The 25,476-nt window shown below is 47.0% G+C and overlaps 1 protein-coding gene across 6 annotated transcripts in view; it reads left to right on the top strand.

The window, feature by feature from the left end:
• Positions 1–24,972, top strand: part of LOC120913053 (spermatid perinuclear RNA binding protein) — a 219,559-nt gene extending 194,587 nt beyond the window's left edge. For 4 of the 6 annotated variants that reach the window (XM_040322733.1, XM_040322734.1, XM_040322737.1 and 1 more), the window contains exons 16-20: positions 4,436–4,576; positions 11,722–11,848; positions 15,978–16,022; positions 16,265–16,312; positions 24,658–24,972. In XM_040322733.1, the coding sequence (XP_040178667.1) occupies positions 4,436–4,576; positions 11,722–11,848; positions 15,978–16,022; positions 16,265–16,312; positions 24,658–24,734 (438 nt within the window). In that variant the 3' untranslated portion in view covers positions 24,735–24,972. The remainder of the gene's footprint in view (positions 1–4,435; positions 4,577–11,721; positions 11,849–15,977; positions 16,023–16,264; positions 16,313–24,657) is intronic. The other 2 variants (XM_040322736.1, XM_040322735.1) reach the window with 1 other exon arrangement.
• Positions 24,973–25,476: the final 504 nt, after the last annotated feature.

Here is a 25,476-nt window from a genome sequence, read left to right as displayed (position 1 = left end):
TGTGTCTTGATGGTTTTTCTTATGGTGGGAGCCATATTGAATGACTATAGGGAGCAGAGGGACATCTTGAGCATAGGATGGAGTTCTCGAACCAACCACTTTTGATTGGGTTATTGGCTTTGGCCCAAGTCAACAGCTAATGTCGCTCTCTTAAGGTATCTGCCATCCCTCGGCTTGTCCCACAACCAGTGGTTGGAGGGCCCATCATTTCCTGTGTCTTGATGGTTTTTCTTATGGTGGGAGCCATATTGAATGACTATAGGGAGCAGAGGGACATCTTGAGCATAGGATGGATTTCTTGATCCAACCACTTTTGATTGGGTGAAGTCAACAGCTAATGTCTCAATGTATCTGCCATCCCTTGGCTTGTCCCACAACCAATGGTAGGAGGGCCCATAATTTCCTGTGTCTTGGTGGTTTTTCTACAGTGGAAGCCATATTGAATGACTACAGGGAGTAGAGGGGCATCTTGAGCATGGGACAGAGTTCTTGATCCAACCACTTTTGATTGGGTTATTGGCTTTGGCCCAAGTCAACAGCTAATGTCTCTTTCTTAAGGTATCTGCCATCCCTTGGCTTGTCCCACAACCAGTGGTTGGAGGGCCCATCATTTTCTGTGTCTTGATGGTTTTTCTACGGTGAAAGCCATATTGAATGACTACAGGGAGCAGTGGGACATCTCGAGCACAGGATGGAGTTCTTGATCCAACCACTTTTGATTGGGCTGTGGCCCAAGTCAACAGCTAATGTATCTCTTAAGGTATCTGCCATCCCTTGGCATGTCCCACATCCATTTGTTGTAGGGCCCATCATTTCATGTGTCTTGATGGTTTTTCTATGGTGGAAGCCATATTGAATGACTACAGGGAGTAGAAGGGCATCTTGAGCTTAGAATATCAGAGTTCAAAAGTCTCAATAACCTTGATCCAGTCTATTTTGGTCAGACTACATGTCGGACATATGTAGAAAAAAAAACTCAAGTCCATTTAGTTCAACCAATAGCATAAAATAAATAGGAAATCTTCATATACAGTCCTTGTGCCCCATCCTTCGGCCTTCGGGGGGTCTCTACAGCCACTAATCTGTTTTTTCTATTGCCCTGCGATCTCTAGCACAGTAGTGTGTCTTCAGTTTATGACTGTCTTTTGAAGCATGTTACCAGTCTCCAACAATTCCTATATCATCACAATCCTCCCCTACAGTCTCCAGCATATCTGCAGTCTCTAAACATCTTTAGTATGATGCCCACAGTCTCTAACATGATACCATCTCTTGTAACATATCCATAGTCTCTAACCAACTCTTAGAAGATGCCCACATGTTCCTACCATCTCTTGCACGTTGCCCATAGTCTCTGACCATCTCTTGTTTCATGTCCGCAGTCTCTGGCCATCTCTTCTATCATGTCCGCAGTCTCTGGCCATCTCTTGTATCATGTCCCTAGTCTCTGGCCATCTCTTGTATCATGTCCCCAGTCTCTGGCCATCTCTTGTATCATGTCCCCAGTCTCTGGCCATCTCTTGTATCATGTCCAGAGTCTCTGGCCATCTCTTGTATCATGTCCGCAGTCTCTGGCCATCTCTTGTATCATGTCCCCAGTCTCTGACCATCTCTTTAATCATGTCTCCAGAGTCTATGGCCATCTCTTGTATCATCCGCAGTCTCTGGCCATCTCTTGTATCATGTCCTCAGTCTCTGGCCATCTCTTGTATCATGTCCGCAGTCTCTGGCCATCTCTTGTATCATGTCCGCAGTCTCTGGCCATCTCTTGTATCATGTCCGCAGTCTCTGGCCATCTCTTGTATCATGAACGCAGTCTCTGGCCATCTCTTGTATCATGTCCGCAGTCTCTGGCCATCTCTTTGTATCATGTCCGCAGTCTCTGGCCATCTCTTTGAATCATGTCTGCAGTCTCTGGCCATCTCTTGCATCATGTCCCCAGTCTCTGACCATCTCTTGTATGATGCCCATGGTCTCTGACTAGATACAAACAGGATTCCTCTATGGGACTTTAAAAGGCAGAAAACTCATTAATTACACAATATTGAAATTATATTTATCTGTAAGGTTAAAACAATGTGACATGATGAAATCAAATTTGGATGCATATACAGGTACGGTGCAATATCAAAATATTATACAGACAACCACTGGACTCTGTCGTTATATGGATAGGACAGAGAATTCCCAACGCATTTCAAGTTTATAACAAGGAACCTCTTCTTCGGGGGATAGTGGTTTCAATAGCGAGCATAAATTATCTGTATTGCATCCTAATTAAAAGTACCGCCAAACGTCACCCACATCCAGCCACTCAGAGGAGAGGACAGCAGACCCAAGAACAGGACAAGCCACAGAGGGCACCCCAGTTCTGGACGCAACCACAGAGGAGGCCAAAGGCAGGGCTTAGGTATTATGTATAGTTGGTATAGCGGTGGCAAAAAAAGAATGAAGGCAGATGGTATGCAGGAAAAGCCAGACGGATCGCACCAGGTATCAACCGCAGGATCCTCCAAGAGAATTCATACCAGACTTCTAGTCTGATGTATACGGAGTCCAAGCTGTAATCTGGCAGACAGAGTAAACCTTAAAATATTTTTCTAGGACTATACGGTTCTTATCTGGTATATGGTTTTTATTATTGGATGAAAAAAAGTGTATTAAATAAGTGTCTGTATGTATTTATATTACATATATATAATGGGGGTGTGTGTTTTTTGTTTTTTTTTGTTTTTTTTGTACTGTTATTTTTAATCTCTTAATCGGCATCTGCAAATGCTGAAGGCTGGTTTTGTCAATGAACCTCTCGCCATAGCTGACCTAGTGATCGGGGAACCACTCTGATTGCTTCCTAATCTTTAGTGGGGGCCCGGTGCCGTCATTGACAGCTGGATCTGACAGGTGGCAGTGTCAGCTGTCAAAAGGGAAGCGTAGAATAAAATTCTATCAGCGGGATGGGGGGGGGCAAAGTTCCAGGAAACATTAATCTACAGATTGCCGTCAGGAAGGGGCAAAAGCAACCAATTCATTTAAACAAATATGTAAGTTGTTGATTGGTGTACAGGAATGCCGTTGAGTCGGTTGGCCCTTATTACATCGTTATACCTTTTGTGTATGATACTCATAGTATATATAGAAATAGGACGTTCCTAAAACCAACAAGAATAAAGGTGATGAGGTTAGCAGGAAAGCTGCACCAACACACTATGTATTTATACATGGAGATCATATCCCCCTTATGTATTTATACATGGAGATCATATCCCCCCTTATGTATTTATACATGGAGATCATATCCCCCCTTATGTATTTATACATGGAGATCATATCCCCCCCTTATGTATTTATACATGGAGATCATATCCCCCCCCTTATGTATTTATACATGGAGATCATATCCCCCCCTTATGTATTTATACATGGAGATCATATCCCCCCCTTATGTATTTATACATGGAGATCATATCCCCCCTTATGTATTTATACATGGAGATCATACCCCGCCTTATGTATTTATACATGGAGATCATATCCCCCCCTTATGTATTTATACATGGAGATCATATCCCCCCCCTTATGTATTTATACATGGAGATCATATCCCCCCTTATGTATTTATACATGGAGATCATACCCCGCCTTATGTATTTATACATGGAGATCATATCCCCCCTTATGTATTTATACATGGAGATCATATCCCCCCTTATGTATTTATACATGGAGATCATACCCCGCCTTATGTATTTATACATGGAGATCATATCCCCCCCTTATGTATTTATACATGGAGATCATATCCCCCCTTATGTATTTATACATGGAGATCATATCCCCCCTTATGTATTTATACATGGAGATCATATCCCCCCTATATATATTTATACATGGAGATCATATCCCCCCTTATGTATTCATACATGGAGATCATATCCCCCCCATATATATATATATATATATATATATATATATATAATACATTTTATGTGTGTGTGTGTATATATATATATATATATATATATATATATATATATATATATATATATATTTAGTTTAAAAGTTTTTAAACATTATAGATTTTGTGCTTATGTGAAAATGAGGTCCCCCCCAATAAGTTTCCCCATGCCCGCTACTGCACATGTGCAGATGTGCCACAGGGCTCGGGTCCTAGCAGAACAATGCAACATATCTGTGAATGCATGGGGGCGCCCCGTTCATGCACAAAGACAGAGCAGGTATGGACATCCTGCGCCTGGCCATGTCCTTGCTGCAGGATTCTGCCAGGACCCAAAGGCTGAGCAGAGCCCTTTGGAAACCTCTAAGCACATACCGGAATAATAAAGAATGATGCCCTGTGAACTGAATGGGGAGTGCGAAAGTAAAGGGGAAAACCTGCAAGTTTTCTATTCCAAATTGTATTTTATTTATTTTCCAGGTGGAGGTGGACGCACAGAAGTTCAGGGGTGCCGGCCCAAACAAAAAGGTAGCAAAAGCCAGCGCGGCCCTGGCTGCCCTAGAGAAGCTCTTCTCTGGTCCAAACGCAGCGAATATCAAGAAGAAAAAGATTATTCCACAGGTGAGGCTTTCAGATGAATGGAGCAGGAGAGCAAATTGAACACCTGTGCATCCCAAAAAACAGAGGGTGCACCAGCCTAGTGCATTATTCCAGGGGGGTACTTTGTGAGTACGTTTTTAACCTTTATATAATAAAAAGTGATGGTACACGGCATGCCAAGCTATCTTTTCATGGCACAGTGGATGGTGACAACCCAGAGTAGTCCAACTCCAAGAAGATGCCGTCTGGGATCCAAAACCAGCTTCCGCGTTGATGATGAGGGTTTACCCTTGAAACATGCAAGCACTCTGATGAAGAGGCTTTACCCTCGAAACGTGTAAGACGGATTTGGATCCCTGATGGCGGAGTTTGACAAATTTGCTTGGAATCTAGGAGCCAGCTAAACAAAGTTAGGAGCCAGAAAACGCACCCCGTCCCGACGAGCTCGCGCGCAGAAGCGAACACATACGTGAGTAGCGCCGGCATATGTAAACGGTATTCAAACCACACATGTGAGGTTTCGCCGCTATCGTTGGAGCGAGAGCAATAATTCTAGCTCTAGATCTCCTCTGTAACTCAAAACATGCAACCTGTACAAAGGGTAAAAGTTTGTCGGCATTCCACGAGCGGGCGCAATTTTGAAGCGTGACATGTTGGGTATGAATTTACTCGGCGTAACATTATCTTTCACAATATAAAAAAAATTGGGCTAACTTTACTGTTGTCTTATTTTTTTATTAAAAAGTGTATTTTTTCCCCCAAAAAGGTGCGCTTGTAAGGCCGCTGCACAAATACGGCGCGACAGAAAGTATTGCAGCGATCGCCATTTTATTCTCTAGGGTGTTAGAATAAAAAATATATATAATGTTTGGGGGTTCTAATTAGAGGGAAGGAGATGGCAGTGAAAAACTACATATTAGAACTGCTGTTTTACTTGTAATGCCAACAGCCACCACCAGATGGCGCAGGTCACAGAAGGTAGCTTGGCACTTCACAAGGCCGCAAAGCCACGGCCTCAATTACTGGCTGCCGCGATCGCGAGGTGGGGGGGGCACAACGTGCGTCCGTGCGCCCCCGCCGATCAGGCACGCGACATTCGGTAACTGATGCCTCAATTACCAGTGGGCGCCAGGTCGCAATTGCGACCTGGCGCCCGGATTTTGTCGAGCCCTGCCTGATGGTGTCTTCTTGGCCTGCGACTACTCTGGGTCCCACTATGCCACAAGATGGTGGCTTGATATACTGTGCACCTTCACTATTTGTATGTTTTTAAACTTTATATAATAAACCGTGAAGGTGCACATCATATCAAGCCACCATCTTGTGGCATAGTGGGACCCCCGAGTATTCCCAGGCCAAGAAGACACTGTCCGGGATTCAAATCCATCTTGCACGTTTCGAGGGTAAACAGTCTTCATCAGCGCTTACACGTTTCAAGGGTAAAACCCTCATCGTCAACGCAGAAGCTGGTTTTGGATCCCAGAGGGCATCTTCTTGGCAATGGACTACTCTGGGTTGTCACTATCCACTGTGCCATGAAAAGGTGGATTGGCATGCTGTGTACCTTCACTGTTTGTGAGGATGTTTTTAACCTTTTTGTATAATAAACAGTAAAGGTACACAGCCTATCATGCCACCATCTTGTGGCATAGTGGGACCCAGAGTACGCCCAGGTCATAGTGGGACCCAGAGTACTCCCAGGTCATAGTGGGACCCAGAGTACTCCCAGGTCATAGTGGGACCCAGAGTACGCCCAGGTCATAGTGGGACCCAGAGTACTCCCAGGTCATAGTGGGACCCAGAGCACTCCCAGGTCATAGTGGGACCCAGAGCACTCCCAGGTCCTAGTGGGACCCAGAGCACTCCCAGGTCCTAGTGGGACCCAGAGCACTCCCAGGTCATGGTGGGACCCAGAGTACTCCCAGGTCCTAGTGGGACCCAGAGTACTCCCAGGTCCTAGTGGGACCCAGAGTACTCCCAGGTCCTAGTGGGACCCAGAGTACTCCCAGGTCAAGAAAACTCCATCCGGGATCCAAATCCATCTTGCACTTTTCGAGGGCAAGCCCTCTTCATCAGAGTGCTTACACATTTCAACCCACATCATCCACGCAGAAGCCGATTTTGGATCCCAGACGGCATCTTCTTGGCATTGGACTACTCTGGCTATCCACTGTGCCATAAAAAAGTGGCTTGGCATGCTGTGTACCTTCACTGTTTATTATATAAAGGTTAAAAACACATTTATAAAGGACTCCAGGGATAATGCACTAGGCTGGTGTACCACCTCTGTTGTTCGTTCTTTCTTTCAGTTAACTGGCTCATCCCCTGATGGTTTTTGTAAAAGGAGGCACGTGCGAATTGACCCTAGTCCACGTGTGCGGAGGAGGTGTTGTATTATACCTGTGCATCCCATGTGAATGCTAGGGAACCCACCATAGAGTCTGTATCCAGGGCCGTTTGAAGGAATTTGGGGGCCCCAAGTTGAGAAGCGGGGGGGGGGGGCCTGCTGGTGCCGTACGTCGTTCTTTTTAACCCTCTTTACCGCATACCGCTGCATACAGCTGCTGCCCCCCTCCCTACCGCATACAGCTGCTGCTGCCGAACGTCAGCTAGTACTTCTTCTGACTGCCTCCCCCCCATGTTTTTTAACCCCCCCCCCCCCCCCGCTGCATACAGCTGCTGCCCCCCTCCCTATCGCATACTGCCGCATACAGCTGCTGCTGCCGAACATCAGCTAGTACTTCTTCTGACTGCCTCCCCGGCTCCCCCCATGTTCTTTTTACCCCCCCCTTACTGCATACCGCGCTGCAGAAGATTCAGTTTGCTGTTCCCGACCGGACTGAAAGGAAGTGAGCACTGAGTGTGTGCACTTCCTGTCAGTCCGGCCGGAAACAGGAAACTGAATCTCCTGTACCACGTGGTTACGGTACCCTGCCGGACTGCAGGAGGAATTAGGAAAGGAGCTCGGCCACGCTACAGGCTGCAGTATTTATAGGAAGCGGCGGCACTCTGCTGGGGCCCCAGGCCAGCTCGGGGCCCCAAGCAGTTGCTTGTTTTGCCTGTCCTGTTCCGACGGGCCTGTCTGTATCTAGAACTGATGAAGTATCTGTAAAATAATGGCCATATGTCTGCTATACACCAGTGTTTCTAGATGCACCGTTGGCTAAAAAAAAAAGGAGCAAGGAAAATATATTGGCATGACTCCGCCCACTTACCCCATAAGCAGAGGCTGAGCTCCATGATTAGGTTTTGTGCTGGAAGTGAGGAGATGTAAATGTTATCAGAAAGCAATGCTTTGTATCTCCTTTAAATAATACAAAGATTTGCTGTTTCATTGTATATTCAGGTATATATTTCAGAAATATGGTGAATATATATATATCTAGTGTGCTCCCCAAGCGCAAAGGACTCGTCGGCTTCATAAATAATGCTGCAGATTTGAGCTGATCAAGAAGTAAACCTCCTCAGATGTGTAAATCAGAGAGAGGAACTTTCACACATTCCTGCGCTGGTTTTATTGGGTGTTTGCGGACTGAATTAATTGCACAGTTATGGCTTCATTACCATTACAAAGCCCGGCCGTGATTTATTTGGTAACTTTCCCAGCTCGGCCTCTTTCATTGAGCAGCGGGGGGGGGGACGCGTTCTCTTCTGGTCTGTTATGATTTCTTCCCAGACAGAACAGGAAGCTGCGGAGTGTGTCTTGTCCCTGTTCAGCTGTTAAATACTGCAGGAGGAAATGTGAGGTTTTGGTGTGGAAGTCCTGCAAATCCAGGTTCAGGAAGTCAGATTTACATACAGCTGTGCGCTGTCTGCTTTGCTATCCTGCAGTAATGGAGTTCTAAATGCCTGAAGGGTAATTGCATGTTTCAGGTCCCTTTTTAAATGATTCATTCGGGCCAAGCTGGCCCAAAATAACTATTTACTGCACGGAACAGGCGCTATTGCTGGGTGCGCTGTATGTAGCCTGAGCTGTAAAGTATACAGCGGGTGTGGACTGCATGTAGCCTTATACAGTTCTGTGTTCTCGCAGTGGGATGGGGACTTCCTGCCCTGCTCCCAAAAATGATCAAGCTGAGCGCTACTTGCCTATTTACAGGAAGCTTTGTATTCTATTGGCCATTCACAGGATGCTTTTCATTCCAATGGCCATTCACAGGATGCTTTTCATTCCAATGGCCATCCACAAGAAGCTTTGCGTTCTATTGGCCATCCACAAGAAGTTTTGCATTCCATTGGCCATCCACAAGAAGCTTTGCATTCTATTGGCCATCCACAAGATGCTTTGCATTCTATTGGCCATCCACAAGAAGCTTTGCATTCAATTGGCCATCCACAAGAAGCTTTGCATTCAATTGGCCATTCACAGAAAGCTTTGCATTCCATTGGCCATCCACAGGATGCTTTGCATTCCATTGGCCATCCACAGGATGCTTTGCATTCCATTGGCCACCCACAGGAAATTTTACATTCTATTGGCCATTCACAGAAAGCTTTGCATTCCATTGGCCATCCACAAGAAGCTTTGCATTTTATTGGCCATCCACAAGAAGCTTTGCATTCTATTAGCTATTGACAGAAAGCTTTGCATTCTATTGGCCATTGACAGGAAGCTTTGCATTATTTCGGCCATTCACAGGAAGCTTTGAATTATTTTGGCCATTCACAGGAAGCTTTAAATTATTTTGGCCATTCACAGGAAGCTTTGAATTATTTTGGCCATTCACAGGAAGCTTTGTATTATATGAATGAATACAAAGCTTCCTCCGATTGGCTGAGGAGGACAGATGACTTCACAATCTCTGCCAATCAGAGGAAACTTTGTATTCATTTATAGAATGCAAATCTTCCTGTGAATCGCGAATAGAAAGCAAAGCTTCCTAGCAAAGCTTCCTGTAAATGGCCAATATAAAGCAAAGCTTCCTGTGAATGGCCAATAGAAAGCAAAGCTTCCTGTGAATGGCCAATAGAAAGCAAAGCTTCCTGTGAATGGCCAATAGAAAGCAAAGCTTTCTGTGAATGGCCAATAGAAAGAAAAGCTTTCTGTGAATGGCCAATAGAAAGAAAAGCTTCCTGTGAATGGCCAATAGAAAGAAAAGCTTCCTGTGAATGGCCAATAGAAAGCAAAGCTTTCTGTGAATGGCCAAGCAGCCTGATTTTTTTATTTTTTTTGTTCTGGGAGCAGGACTGGAAGTTCTAGTCCCACTACCAGAACACAGGGCTGTATAACTGAGGCTACATGCAGGGAATACAGCGCAGCCACCAAGTGCACATGTTAGTGCTGCAAGTAGTTCATTTGGGCCAGCTTGGCCCATACAAACTATTTAAAGGAACCTTAAATGTTGGGTTAGGCTTTAAAATGGAAGTTTTAGGTATGGCAATTTTAACATGTCCAATGTAACTGTATATACCATACCTGTGGGATCCCCATGGAAGCTCGGAATCGCTGTAGTAAACACTGCTACTCCACCGCTACTACAGTGATTGCTGCTAGCTTCTAGGTCCCGTGCCGGGCAGCTGTCCTGCTCAATGAACACAGGAGGTGGCCTGCTCGGCACGGGTGCCATTCAGGGAACCCTTTAACCACTTGGTTACTGGCCCATAGTCAAAAGACGTCCTGTTTTTAAAGATGGATATCTCGGTAACGGCAGCAGCTGCTGCCACAACCGAGGCATCCATCTTTAGTGCCAACGGTCCTGTACGCGATAACGGCGGTCTCCGCGGCGGATTCGCCGCGAGATCGCCGTTATCGGTGGCGGGAGAGGGGCCCCTCCACCGCTTACCGGAGCCGTCGGTAGCGGTGGAGGCGATCGGGTCCGTTCGGCAGCTGTGCGGGGATGCGAGTGAGGGAAAAATGTCTTTCACCAGTCCCCATAGCTCTGCTGGGCGGAAGTGACGTCAAAACGTCAGTCCCGCCCAGCGTCTTAAAGAAAAAAATAGTTTTCTGTCATTTGAAAAAATGACAGTTTCATTTTTTTTTTTCTTTTTTTGCATTTAAGTCTAAATATGAGATGTGAGGTCTTTTTGACCCCAGATCTCATATTTAAGAGAACCTGTCATGCTTTTTTCTATTACAAGGGATGTTTACATTCCTTGTAATAGGAATAAAAGTGATCCATTTTTTATTTTTTTTATTTCAGTGTAAAAAATTATAAAATCAATAAAAATAAATAAGAAAACAAAAAAAAAAATTTTTTAAAACGCCCCGTCCCGACGAGCTCGCGCACAGAAGTGAACGCATACGCGAGTAGCGCCCACATATGAAAACGGTGTTCAAACCACACAAGTGAGGTATCGCCGCGATCGTTAGAGCGAGAGCAATAATTCTAGCCCTAGACCTCCTCTGTCACTCAAAAAATACAACCTGTAGAATTTTTTAAACGTCGCCTATCGAGATTTTTAAGGGTAAAAGTTTGACGCCATGCCACGAGCGGGCGCAATTTTTAAGCGTGACATATTGGGTATCATTGTACTCGGCGTAACATTATCTTTCACAATATATAAAAAAAATTGGGCAAAATTTATTGTTGTCCTATTTTTTAATTCAAAAAAGTTATTTTTTTCCAAAAAAAAGTGCGCTTGTAAGACTGCTGCGCAAATACGGTGTGACAAAAAGTATTGCAATGACTGCCATTTTATTCTCTAGGGTGTTAGAAAAATATATATATAATGTTTGGGGGTTTTAAGTAATTTTCTAGCAATAAAAACTGTTTTAGTCTCGTAAACAACGAATCTGAAAAACAGGCTCGGTAATCAAGTGGTTAAATGTTCTCAAAGAATATGAAGCATTTTTCGATTGGACGAGGCGAAGATTTTGTCATCACTACCTCGAGGGCCCAACCCGAGAACGCTTGACATTCACTGAGAGAATGTAATGGGTTCCCTGAATGCCGCCTGTTCTGAGCTGGTGACTGTCGATGTTCAGTAAGCAGCAGGGCAGCTGCTCGGGACAGGACCCAGAAGCTAGCGGAGATCACTGTAGCAGAGGTGTAGTAGCAGTGTCTACTCAGGTACGGCACGCACTTTGCCAAAAATTGTCCATGCCTAATTTTCAGCTCTTAAACAACTTTGCATATTCGATTTTCTTAGCAACAGAAGTTTAAATGATTTGTTAAATCAGAGGTAACATTCACTCCTAATCCATCATAACATTGTTTCCTTTGTAGACTAAAGGAGTGGTCAGTACGGCGGTATCGGCGGCTGTACAGGCGGCTCGAGGAAGAGGACGAGTGGCAATGGCCAGAGGGGCCTATGTGGGAGCTGCTGCTGCTGCCCCGGGATATATAACCCAAGGTACACAAGTCAATGTTTCAATAGCAGAATCACAAAAAATAATAATATGGAATATAATGCTCTCCTAATACACAAAAGGACATGACTCTAGAGCAGCCTGGGGGCTTTGCACAGTGTGGGACACTGTTTGTGGCACTATGGGGGGAGACTAGAGGCTCCACAGCAAGCAAAGGGGGCATTGTGAGGGATCAGTGGGCACTGAACACCTAGCGGAACTTTGGGGGGGCACTGTGGGGACTGAAGGCTCTTAGGGGGTCAGGGGGCACTGTGGGAGATTGGGAGGGGGGGGGGGCACTATTGTAGCTATGATTAAGCATTGACACTCAATGCGAAACGCGTCAGCTGTTTATCCCACTGTGTGCTGATATCTGTAGTGCATTTTTTCCTGTACCCAATAAAGGGCACGTCTTTTTTCAAGTTACTGGAGTGCGGCTGTCCATATCCTTATTGTTTTTGCACGGGGCACTATTGAAACTGAAGGCTCTCGGGGGACTGTGGGGACCAAATACTCTTAGGGGCACTATAAAAACTGAAGGCTCTTAGAGAGCTGGGGGTGCCCTGTGAGACTTTGGCATGCACTGTGAGGACTGTAAGCTCTGGGGGGGGGGGGGGCACAGTGAAAGGTTGGCGGGGACTGAAGGCTCTTCGGGGGCTGGGGGGGGCACAGTGGGAGGGCAGCAGGCAATGTGGGGACTGAAGACTCTTGGGGGGTGCTATAGGGACCAAATACTCTTAGGGGGCTGGAGGGCACTGTAGGAACTGAAGGCTCTTGGGAAGCTGGGGGTGCCCTGTGAGACATTGGCATGCACTATGGGGACTGAAAGCTCTTAGGGGGCTGGGGGAGCACGGTGGAAAGTTGGCAGGTACCATGGGGACTGAAGACTCTTAGGCAGTCGGGGGGGCACTGTGGGAGGTCAGCAGGTACTGTGGAGACTGAAGACTCTTGGTGGTTGGGGGGGCACTGTTGGAACTAAAGGCTCCCAGGGGGGCACTGTGGTGACCGAATACTTTTAGGGGTTACTGTGGGGACTGAAGGATCTTGGGGAGCTGGGGGTGCCCTGTGGGATGTTGGCATGCACTGTGTGGACTAAAAGCTCTTAGGGAGCTGGGGGGGGCACTGTGGGATGTCAGAAGGTACTGTGGAGACTGAAGGCTCTTGGTGGTTGGGGAGCACTGTGGGAGGTTGGCAAGTACTGTGGAGACTGAAGACTCTTAGGGGGTTTGGGAGCACTGTGGGAGGTTGGCAGGCACTGTTGGAACTGAAGGCTCCCAGAGGGCACTGTGGGGACCAAATACTCTTAGGGGGCACTGTTGGGGGAGTGTCAGCTAGCAGTAGACCCAGAAGGGGGGAGACCATGGCCTGGCTATAGGCCCTGAGCAGGTGGTTGAGAACCACGTATCTATTATATAAGATGTGTGATAGGATAGAATTAATATTATATAAGACAAGTAATATATTAAATCTTTGAAACCTAATGTGATAAAGATGGGTAGAATCAGCGCCAAAATAAATATGAATAGTGTCTAAGCTGCTCCTCTAAATTAGGTGTGAACCATAGATTGGAAATAGTGTTTGTGAAGGGCGCTAATTATAGTGCTATATAGTGCGTTCCACCAGCCCTGCTTCCTCAAGCGCCGGAGATGGAGTGGACAGACACGTGACCAGGTACCGCCGCCGACGTACGTTTCGTTGGATTACGTCTTCATATATATATATATATTACCGCTTCCCTTTTAAGCTGCAAACGCAGTGAGCGGGTTGTGCAAATGGAAACAAAGAAGAATGGCGGCACATCCAGATGTAAAATCAAAAGAATTTATTGAAAGTCCATAAAATCAAGCGAACATGACAAACATCAATCCAAAAAAGGCGCTCAGTGGACGTTGTTTCAAACAGACGTGCCATGATACATTGCTGCCTGGCAAAAATGATCCCCCCCTTCCTATCCCTGTTGTGTTCGATGGGCAGTGCCACCCCACTGAACATGACCTATTACCCTGAATAGGCCGTGCTGCATCTGCAGGCAATGCACATGGTTGTGGTGCTGGTATTTATGGGTTAAAAAGCAATCAGTGAGGAGGCAACATGATGTCTTCTCTACACCTATCAAATGCCCCATGAAGAGTGATCCAATCACAGAGTACAAAGTATAAGAGACCCTAAATGATTGGGAAGCCAGGCTGAAGTTCCTACATACAATGCCATATATGTGAGAAAGTTAATTCTTCAAATCTCAAACATTTTACATACATGAAACCACAAATGGTGTTTAGAAGTCGTTATTCACATTCAACTGGACTTATTTTCAGGGGCGTTGCTAGGCGGCAAAAAGACCAGGGGCTTCAGCCCGAAGTCCGGGGGGGGGGGTTAGGGGGTGTGGCTTACCATTGCCCATCAATGCTTACCACTAAAATCACCTGCCTAACCTATATATAATGATCTACATACACTGACCTGAGGTGACCTACATACATACTCACTGGTCTACCTTAGCTCAGTCGTGGTGTGCGGTGACGGGAAACCCCCAATGCCCATCATCATAGAGATGCAGCCGGAGGAGAGCCATCGAACAGAGCGGGGATGTGGCGCGGCAGCATTGTAATTCCCCCCTTCTGGCGCTTGCAGTGCCTATGATGGACGTCACACGTCCCGCAGTCCCGGCATTGGACATCATAGGCGCTGCAGGCTCCAGAAGGCGGGACCTGCTATGTCATCACTCGGCAGCTCTTGGGATCAGAATGGTCCCTGCTTGGTGGCGCTCGGTGGCTAACCATTAAATATTACATTCCTGAAACTCGGGGCTCCAGCCCCCCCCTAACGACGCCCCTGCTTATTCTGTAATGTTGAAGACGTTGGCAGATTATCCAAGCCACTTCTTTAGGAACACATCGGAGCATTCATGGCTAGAAGATCCGTTGATGAACATGTCAGACGTTCATTAGAACTGAGGGATAAGCTGGAAAAAACGTCTTCAATGATGCAGAACAAGTCCAGCTGAATGTGACTACCTACTCCAAGTACTCCATGACCTGGAGCAGGGGTCTCCAAACTTTTGAAACAAAGGGCCAGTTTACGGTCCTTCAGACATTAGGGGGGCCGGACTGTGATCACTGGGCGTAGAACAGGTCCTGATGTCAGTGGGGAAAAAACAATGCCCTTTCTTTGGTAGAAGCCCCATCATAGGAAAGAATTGGGCTCCATTGGTATCATCGGGCCCCATTGTTGGTGCCAATAGTAGAAATTGGGCCCCATCGTTGGTGTCATTGGGAGGGATTATGCCCCACAGTTAGTATCAGTGGATGAAATGGTGCCCCAAGGGCTAGATAAATGCAAGCAAAGGGCCGCATCTGGAGCCCGGGCCGCAGTTTGGAGACCACTGACCTGGAGCAATGAGAACCCTCCCTGACACGAAAAATGTTTTTCTACTTGATGACTATGCTCATTGACTTCATTTTGAGGTCCTTCACAACCCATCTAATGATGGCTCTGGAAATGGCAAGTCTAGAAGGGTGTCATTGTGTTCCTTTGCTGCCTCTTTCATACTGTAGTCCAGGGATCTGCAATTAGCGGACCTCCAGCTGTTGCAAAACCACAAGTACCATCATGCCTCTGCCTCTGGGTGTCATGCTTGTGGCTGTCAGAGTCTTGCTATGCCTCATGGGATTTGTAGTTCTGCAACAGCTGGAGGTCCGCTAATTGCATATCCCTGCTGTAGTCCATAGGAACTGACTGGGGTGCAGAAAAATGACAGCCGGTGCTCTGGACTGACGAGTCAAATATTTGGTTAGTTTGTTGGGGGAAGGGCTGGAGAATGATGCAATGAGTGTCTGCAGGCAACTGTGAACCATGGTGGAGGTTCCTTGGCAAATTTAAGACTGCAATTTTGCAAATAAAGTTGGGAGATTTGGTCAGGATCAATGGTGTCCTCAATGCTGAGAGATACAGGCAGATACTTCTCCATCGTGCCATACCATCATGAAAGGCGTGTGATTGGCCCCAAATGTATTTGGCAGCAGGACAACCACCCCAAACATACAGCCAATGGCATTAAGAACTATCTTCAGCGTATAGAACAGTAAGGATGTCACTTCAGTGTATAATCGGACTTTTCTAATGTTTTATTTCCAGGATATGCAGCTCCGTATGGATACAGTACCGCGGCGCCGGCTTATGGTATGTATACAACAGCAATTTTCATGCTGAAATTCACAAAAAAAAAAAAAAAATGTGCAAGGGATGGTGGGAGAGATCTCACATTTTTGGGGGGCTAGTTGTCCCTGTCGTTCTGTGTTAACGTATTTTTTTTTTCATCGTTGCATAGACGACCTTCTTTTTGTATGCACAGAGGAGGTGGGTAGTTTTAGGCGATTGGCTTACTTCTCCTAATGTTAATAACCTCAACCTGCGGTTTACAGGTCGTATGGATTCTGGGTCGATGGATTTTCTGGATTTTTCTATGGCAGGTGAGGGCAATAGGATTTGTGTCTAGGTTATACAGAAAACCATTGGCAGGTAAATACCCTGCTGAGAGCAGATTCCGGAGCATCCTGGACATATACTATCAGAGGTATACCGGTGGGGCAATTATCTTAGACTCAAACGTATATGTAGCGAGGAGTTAGAGTTCCAGACAGCAGTAGTGGTGGATGTGAAACGGAGGTTATTCGGAAGCTATTTGGAATCAGGTGATCTCCCGGTATAGATTTCAATAAAGCAGCCGACAGCCGCTTCTCCTCCTCTCCCTCCCGCGGCTGTCAGCTGCTTTGTTGAAATTTATACAGGGACATCGGTGCTTATTACGGGTCCCCACCGCCGCACTGATCATCCCGACTGCCCAGGTATTGGATTAGGTATCGGAGCTATAAAGCCTTCCGGGCTCAATTTCGAGAGCGACGGATTCTTCAGTCCCTTTCTCTGCAGCCTCAGCTGCACTGCAAGTGAATGGAGAGGAGACAGCGGCTCCTCTCCATTCATAAACTAAAGCATCATAAACACAGATTACGATGCTCAATTATGAATGGACAGCCGGTGATCACTAACTCTGTTTATTCAGAAAAGGAAGGAGCTGGTAAATGACAGATTTACTGGGTCATTCATTGGATCTCCATCCTGACAGATCCAGGGGGGGGGGGCAGGGTAGCAGAGAGGGAGGAGGACATGGGGAGTCGGGGAGAGGGAGGAGGACCCAGGGAGCTGGAGGCCCGGAGAGAGGGAGAAGGACACAGAGGACCAGGGTAGCAGAGAGGGAGGACGACATGGGGAGCCAGAGAGAGGGAGGAGGACCCAGGGAGCTGGAGACCCGGAGAGAGGGAGAAGGACACGGAGGACCAGGGTAGCAGAGAGGGAGGAGGACACGGGGAGCCGGAGAGAGGGAGGAGGACCCAGGGAGCTGGAGACCCGGAGAGAGGGAGAAGGACACGGAGGACCAGGGTAGCAGAGAGGGAGGAGGACACGGGGAGCTGGAGAGAGTGAGGAGGACCCAGGGAGCTGGAGAGAGGGAGAAGGACACGGAGGACCAGGGTAGCAGAGAGTGAGGAGGACATGGGGAGTCGGGGAGAGGGAGGAGGACCCAGGGAGCTGGAGGCCCGGAGAGAGGGAGAAGGACACGGGGGACCAGGGTAGCAGAGAGGGAGGACGACATGGGGAGCCGGAGAGAGGGAGGAGGACCCAGGGAGCTGGTGACCCGGAGAGAGGGAAGAAGGACACGGAGGACCAGGGTAGCAGAGAAGGAGGAGGACACAGGGAGCCAGAGAGAGGGAGGAGGACCCAGGGAGCTGGAGACCCGGAGAGAGGGAGGAGGACACGGAGGACCAGGGAAGCAGAGAGGGAGGAGGACATGGGGAGTCGGGGAGAGGGAGGAGGACACCACTGAGAGGGAGGAGGACACTGAGGACCAGGGTAGCAGAGAGGGAGGAGGACATAGGGAGAGGGAGGAAGCCACTGGAGGAGGACACGGGGACAGTTGGAGTGATCGGTGCAGCGGGTGTGGACAGTTACAAGCACCGATCTCCCTGTGAAACTTTTAATAAAGCAGCTGACAGCCGTGGAAGGGAGAGGAGGTGAAGCGGCTGGCAGAAAAGCTATACAGAGGGGGATTGGTGCTTGTAACTGCCCCCACCGCCGCACCGATCACCTGAAAGGCTGCCCGGCCCCGCCTGCTGAGCTTGAGGATTAGGCATTGGAGTATTTGTATGAGTACCGATACTCGTATTCCTAGACGTCTCATTTTTTATATGTTCCACTATTGAAAAATGTTTGTCATGTAGGTAAAATTACTAACTGATGAATAAGTTATATGATATATTATATTCATTGTATTTATGCTATTTCTCATGTGTAGTTGTGATGTTTTACATGGTGTTTTTTTACTTTATGGTTTTATGTCTCCTTTTTGAAAGAACAACCCACCTGCCGCGTTTCATGTACATCTTGGAGAACTAAGCACAGATCTTCTGTGGATGTCGGCTGCCTCCAATCCCTCTGTCTAAACCATCTCTGCCAGGACACCTCGCTGCTCTTTACACTGAAGATAGTTCTTGATGACATTGGCTATATGTTTGGGGTCATTGTCCTGCTGCAGAATAAATTTGGGGCCAGTCACACGTCTCCCTGATGGTATGTCATGATGAAGTATCTGCCTGCATCTCTCAGCATTGGGGACACCATTAATCCTGACCAAATATCCAACTCCGTTTGCAGAAATGCAGTCCCAAACTGGCAAGGAACCTCCACCATGCTTCAAAGTTGGCTGCACACGCTCATTATTTTACTGCTATGCAGCCCTTCCCCCAGCAAACTGCCTTCTGCTACAGCCAAATATTTCACATTTTGACTCGTCAGTCCAGAGCACCTGCTGCCAGTTTCTTGCACCTCAGGTCCTTTTTTCTTCCTGCATAGTTGAGTGGCTTAGCCTTGTCCTAAATAGGAAACCATAGGAACTGACTGGGGTGCAGGAAAAAAAATGACAGCCGGTGCTCTGGAGGGACGAGTCAAATATTTGGCTGTAGAAGTCAGTTTGTTGGGGGAAGGGCTGGAGAATGATGCAATAAGTGTCTGCAGACAACTGTGAAGCATGGTGGAGTTCCTTGCAAATGTGAGACTGCAATTCTGCAAATAAAGTTGGAGATTTGGTCAGGATCAATGGTGTCCTCAATGCTGAGAACTACAGGCAGATACTTCTCCAGCGTGCGATTGGCCCCAAATGTATTCCGCAGCAGGACAGCCACCCCAAACATACAGCCAATGTCATTAAGAGCTATCTATAGTGTATAGAACAACTGAGGCCGGGTACTCACGACCAAACATGTATGGTGAAAGCGGTCCGTCGGACCGTTTTCACCATACATGTCTGCCAGAGGGCTTCTGTACGATGGTTGTACACACCATCGTACAGAAGTCCGCGCGTAAACAATACGCGGGGCGTGTCCGCGGTGTCGCCGCGTCGATGACGCGGTGTCGCCGCGACAATGACGCGGCGACGTGGGCGGCCCGCCTTTAAAATGCTTCCACGCATGCGTCGAAGTCATTCGACGCATGCGAGGGACGGCGGGCGCCTGGACATGTACGGTAGGTCTGTACTGACGACCGTACATGTCCGAGCGGGCAGAATTCCAGCGGACTGTTTTAAAACAAGTCCAGGAATATTTGTCTGCTGGGAAAAGGCCCGGCGGGCAAATGTTTGCTGGAATTCGGCCCGCTCGCGCCCACACACGACCAAACATGTCTGCTGAAACTGGCCTGCGGGCCAGTTTCAGCAGACATGTTTGCTCGTGAGTATGGGGCCTAAGAGTCCTGAAGGTGATGGTTTGGCCCCCACAGAGCCCTGATCTCATTATCATGGAGTCTGTCTGTCTGTCTGTCTGTCTGGTATGACATGAAGAGATAGAAAGAAGGATTGGAGGCAGCCGACATCCACAGAAGATCTGTGCTTAGTTCTCCAAGATCTACATAAAACCTACCTGCCGAGTTCCTTCATCAACTGTGTGCAAGTCTACCTAGAAAAAGGGGGGGGGGGGGGTCACCCCAAATATTGTATTTCTCTTTATTTCTTTTATTAAAGCTGACCACAAAAGGGAAGGTTCTGAAATATTGGTTTATACAAAAGAAAAAAGGTGTTTGAAATCTCACCCTGGCTTCACCTACAAATTAAAACCAAAATTCTGGACACAAGGGAAAAAAACGACCCTTGCTGTGCATGATGATGTTGCTGGAGGACAGCGCCGAAGAAGGGATATAAGGTAAGTTGGGCTGAGCAGCCTCAGCCATTCACAGGGAGCTTTGTAATCTAGGAATCAATATGAAGCTTCCCCTGATTGGCTGATGATGTCACCAATTCCACCTCAGCCAATAAGAGGAAGTTTTGTATCCAATCATAGAATACAAAGCGTCCTCTAAATGGCTAAGCGGTGCTCAGCCTGACTGGATTTTGTTCTGGGAAGTTCTCATCCTGTTAGTAGAACACAGCGCTGTATACTATATGGGGCTGAGGCTACATACAGCGCTTCACTTGTTCCACATTTTGTTATGTTACAGCCTTATTTTAAAATGGATTAAATTCATTATTTTTCTCAAAATTCTACAAACAATTCCCCATAATGACGTGAGAGAAATTTGTTTGAAATCTTTGCAAATTAAAAATAAAAAATCCCATGTACATAAGCATCACAGGCTCCTCCCATGTACATAAGCGTCACAGGCTCCTCCCATGTACATAAGCGTCACAGGCTCCTCCCATGTACATAAGCGTCACAGGCTCCTCCCATGTACATAAGCATCAGAGGCTCCTCCCATGCACATAAGCATCAGAGGCTCCTCCCATGCACATAAGCATCAGAGGCTCCTCCCATGCACATAAGCATCAGAGGCTCCTCCCATGCACATAAGCATCAGAGGCTCCTCCCATGCACATAAGCATCAGAGGCTCCTCCCATGCACATAAGCATCACAGGCTCCTCCCATGTACATAAGCATCACAGTCTCCTCCCATGTACATAAGCATCACAGGCTCCTCCCATGTACATAAGCATCACAGTCTTTGCCATGACAAAATTGCTCTGAGGTGCATTCTGTTTCTACTGATCATCCTTGAGATGTTTCTACAACTTGATTGAAGTCCACCTGTGTGGTAAATTCAGTTGATTGGACAGTCACACACCTGTCTATAGAAGGTCCCACAGGTAACAGTGCATGTCAGAGCACAAACCAAGCCATGAAGTCCAAGGAATTGTCTGTAGACCTCTGAGACAGGATTGTATGGAGGCACAGATCGGGGGAAGGGTACAGAAACATTTCTGCAGCATTGAAGGTCCCAGTGAGCACAGTGGCCTCCATCATCTGTAAATGGAAGAAGTTTTGAACCACCAGGACTCTTCCTAGAGCGGGCCACCCGGCCAAACTGAGTGATCGGGGGAGGGGGGGCCTTAGCCAGGGAGGTGACCAAGAACCCGATGGTCACTCTCACAGAGCTCCAGCGTTTCTTTGGTGGAGTGCTGCAGAGATGGTTGTTCTTCTGGAAGGTTCTTGAATGAATGAATGAATGAATGAAAAACTTATATAGCGCGGCACATGCAAACTGAATCGCCTCTGGGCGCTTCTCTCCACAATCAGGCCTGTATGGGGGAGTGACCAGACAGAAGCCACTCCTCAGTAAAAAGGGCACATGACAGCCCGCCTGGAGTTTGCCTAAAGGCACCTGAAGGGCTCTCAGACCATGAGAAACAAAATTCTCTGGTCTAAGGAAACAAAGGTTGAACTCTTTGGCCTAAATGGCAAGCATCATGTCTGAAGGAAACCAGGCACCGCTCATCACCTGGCCAATATCATCCCTACTGTGGAGCGTGGTGGTGGCAGGATCCTGCTGTGGGGATGTTTTTCAGCAGCAGGAACTGGGAGACTGGTCAGGATCGGGGGAAAGATGAAGGCAGCAATGTACAGAGACATCCTTGATGAAAACCTGCTCCAGAGCGCTCTGGACCTCAGACTGGGGCAAAGGTTCATCTTTCAACAGGGCAACAACCCTAAGCACACAGCCAAGATAACAAAGGAGTGGCTACGGGACAACTCTGTGAATGTCCTTGTGTGGCCCAGCCAGAGCCCAGACTTGAACCCAATTGAACATCTCGGGAGAGATCTGAAAATGGCTGTGTACCAACGCTCCCCATCCAACCTGATGGAGCTTGAGAGGTCCTGCCAAGAAGAATGGGAGAAACTGCCCAAAAATAGGTGTGCCGAGCTTGTAGCATCATACTCAGAAAGACTTGAGGCTGTAATTGGTGCCAAAGGAGCTTCACCAAAGTATTGAGTAAAGGCTGTGATACTTGTGTACATGGGTGGAGCCTGTGACACTTGTGTACATGGGAGGAGCCTGTGACACTTGTGTACATGGGAGGAGCCTGTGACACTTGTGTACATGGGAGGAGCCTGTGACACTTGTGTACATGGGAGGAGCCTGTGACACTTGTGTACATGGGAGGAGCCTGTGATACTTGTGTACCTTTTTTTTAATTTTTAATAAATTGTACAAAGATTTCAAACAAACGTCTTTCACAATGTCATTAAGGGGGATTGTTTGTATCATTTTTAGGAAAATAATGAATTTAATCCATTTTGGAATAAGGCTGTAACATAAAATGTAGAAAAAGTGAACTGCTTTGAATACTTTCCGGAATGCTCTGTACAGGTAATACAGCACACCTGTTAGGCCAGTAAATAGTTTGGACCAGCTTGGCCCAGATGATCTATTTAAAGTTAAATGAAACCTGGAGACCGGCTTTAAAGGCTGAAAGAAAAAACTACTCATGCAATAGATCTCCCCTGCCCTGCAAGGGTAAAATGTCTAGAGATGGGGTGGGTGAGAAGGCTGCATTACTTACCTTATACCTGCTTTGGTATGCTGTCCTTCAGCATCATCGCATACAATGCAGGGCTATGAACCCTATGAGGAGGAGGCAGGATCGTGACCTCGGCCAGGAGAACCTTAGAGGGAGGTTTCATGGGATCAGTCACACTGCTAGAAGGACCTAACTGGAGTGAGGAATAAGGTAAGCATTACACCCAGGAAAAGAAAAATCATTTAAAACTTACAGTAGGTGGAGGAGGGCACTTCAGAGGTAGTTTTGAATCCAGACCGTAGGGGAGGACACTGCAAAGGTAGATCTTCCTTGTGACTAGAGTTTGGCTTTAATTTGTAGGGTGTTAAACAAAAAATTCAAACGCCTTTTTCTTTTGTCTAAACCAGCACTTCAGTATCTTCCAACCCCCCCCCCCCCTTTGGCGAGAGGCAATACAAAATGTTAGAGTTGTCACCAGAGCAAGAGGTGAAGGTAAATGATGCCCCCCCTGCACATACACAGGTGGAATCTCAGCTCTCTAGGAACGGTATAACCGTTATACTGTACAAACGTTTTTTGACCTTTTGAAATGTAAGATGTCCATTTTATTAACCTGTACAACAGAGGTCTCCAAACCTTCTAAACAAAGGGTCAGTTTACTCTCCTTCAGACTTGAGGAGGGCCGGACTGTGGCCATTGGGAGTAGAAAAGGCCCTGACATCGGTGGGGGGGAAAAAATATGCCCCATTATCGGTTTCATTGGGAGGAATTGTGTCCCGTAATTCTTTGAGAAATTGTGTCCCGTCATTGGGAGAAATTGTGTCTTGTCATTGGGAGAAATTGTGTCCCGTCATTGGGAGGAATTGTGTCCCGTCATTGGGAGGAATTGTGTCCCGTCATTGGGAGGAATTGTGTCCCGTCATTGGGAGGAATTGTGTCCCGTCATTGGGAGGAATTGTGTCCCTTCATTGGGAGGAATTGTGTCCCATCATTGGGAGGAATTGTGTCCCATCATTGGGAGGAATTGTGTCCCATCATTGGGAGGAATTGTGTCCCATCATTTGGAGGAATTGTGTCCCTTTATCGGTTTCATTGGGAGAAATGTTGCCCTGTTATTGGTTTCATTGGGAGAAATTGTGTCCCGTCATTGTGTCCCGTCATTGGGAGAAATTGGGTCCCGTCATTGGGAGGAATTGGGTCCCCGTCTATGGGAGGAATTGGGTCCCGTCTATGGGAGGAATTGGGTCCCGTCTATGGGAGGAATTGGGTCCCGTCTATGGGAGGAATTGGGTCCCGTCTATGGGAGGAATTGGGTCCCGTCTACGGGAGGAATTGGGTCCCATCTATGGGAGGAATTGGGTCCCGTCTATGGGAGGAATTGGGTCCCGTCTATGGGAGGAATTGTGTTCCCATCATTGGGAGGAATTGTGTCCCATCATTGGGAGGAATTGTGTCCCATCATTGGGAGGAATTGTGTCTCGTCTATGGGAGGAATTGGGTCCCGTCATTGGGAGGAATTGGGTCCCGTCATTGGGAGGAATTGGGTCCCGTCAATGGGAGGAATTGTGTCCCGTCTATGGGAGGAATTGTGTCCCGTCTATGGGAGGAATTGGGTCCAGTCATTGGGAGAAATTGGGTCCCGTCATTGGGAGAAATTGGGGAAATTGTGTCCCGTCATTGGTCTCATTGGGAGAAATTGTGTCCCGTCATTGGTCTCATTGGGAGAACTTGTGTCATTGGGAGGAATTGTGTCCCGTTATCAGTTTCATTGGGAGGAATTGTGCCCCATCATTGGTGTTGGTGGGGGGGATTATGCCCCATTGTTTCTATTAGTGGATGTAACAGCCCAAGGGCCACATAAAAGCAGGCAAAGGGCCGTAGTTTGGAGACCATCGTTGTACAGAGTAAGTTGTCAGCACATCTCTGTTCTGTAATACATAGAATGTAAAAACACTTACCCGAGTCTCTTGTCTTCTCAGGTATCCCTAAAAGGATGGTCCTCTTACCAGTTATGAAATTTCCAGCATATCCAGTTCCCCATTACTCCTTTTTTTAACAAACGCATCGGACAGGACAGTTTGGAATGTCAGAAAAATGGAACTTATTTTCTTTGATTGTGGGATTTCCTTTGTAAAGACCCTTTTTCCTACTTTTTTTATTTTAACAGAAAAAAAAAACACAGAAAAAAGAATTTAGTTATTTAAACAAAAAACTTGAAGAAAATTGTACTGTGAAATGTTACCTCATTTACAGATTAAAAAAAAAAAGAAAAAACCTCTTTTACTGCCAGAAGACACAGCCATGTATAGAAGACGTCTGGTCTGGCAGCGGAGGTAGCAGGCCTTCTGCCCTAGGAAATGATGTAGGCGACACAAGTTATACCTTTTAAAATGAAGTACGAAAACTGTAAAATTGATAAATACATTTATGAAGGATGTACGATATTAACTAAAAACAGAATAAAATGTTTTGTCCTATATTTTGTGCGTTCCGACTCATTTCTACGGTGTATCGGGAATGCTTAGAACAACCATTCTTTAACCAGGGTCCCTTTACCTCACCCCCCCCCCCCCCCCCCATCTGATGGTGGTGCCCGCATAGTGATGGGACCAACACCACTTGGCAGAGCCAACGCTATGACATCAGAGATCTTCTTGGCTGTCTGTAAGTGTGGTATTCTGACCACTAATGTAATGGGGGGCATTCTTCTTACTACCAATGTAAGGGGCATGCTCCTCAATGACCAACTACAAAATTCGTTTTAGCAATTCCCTCAAAATGCTAAATTATTTCAAGTG

The sequence above is a fragment of the Rana temporaria genome, chromosome 9, assembly GCF_905171775.1.
Source record: "Rana temporaria chromosome 9, aRanTem1.1, whole genome shotgun sequence".
Classification (NCBI taxonomy): Eukaryota; Metazoa; Chordata; class Amphibia; order Anura; family Ranidae; genus Rana; species Rana temporaria.
The sequence above is the reverse complement of the archived record's forward strand: the minus strand, read 5'-3'. Positions and strand labels throughout refer to the sequence as shown.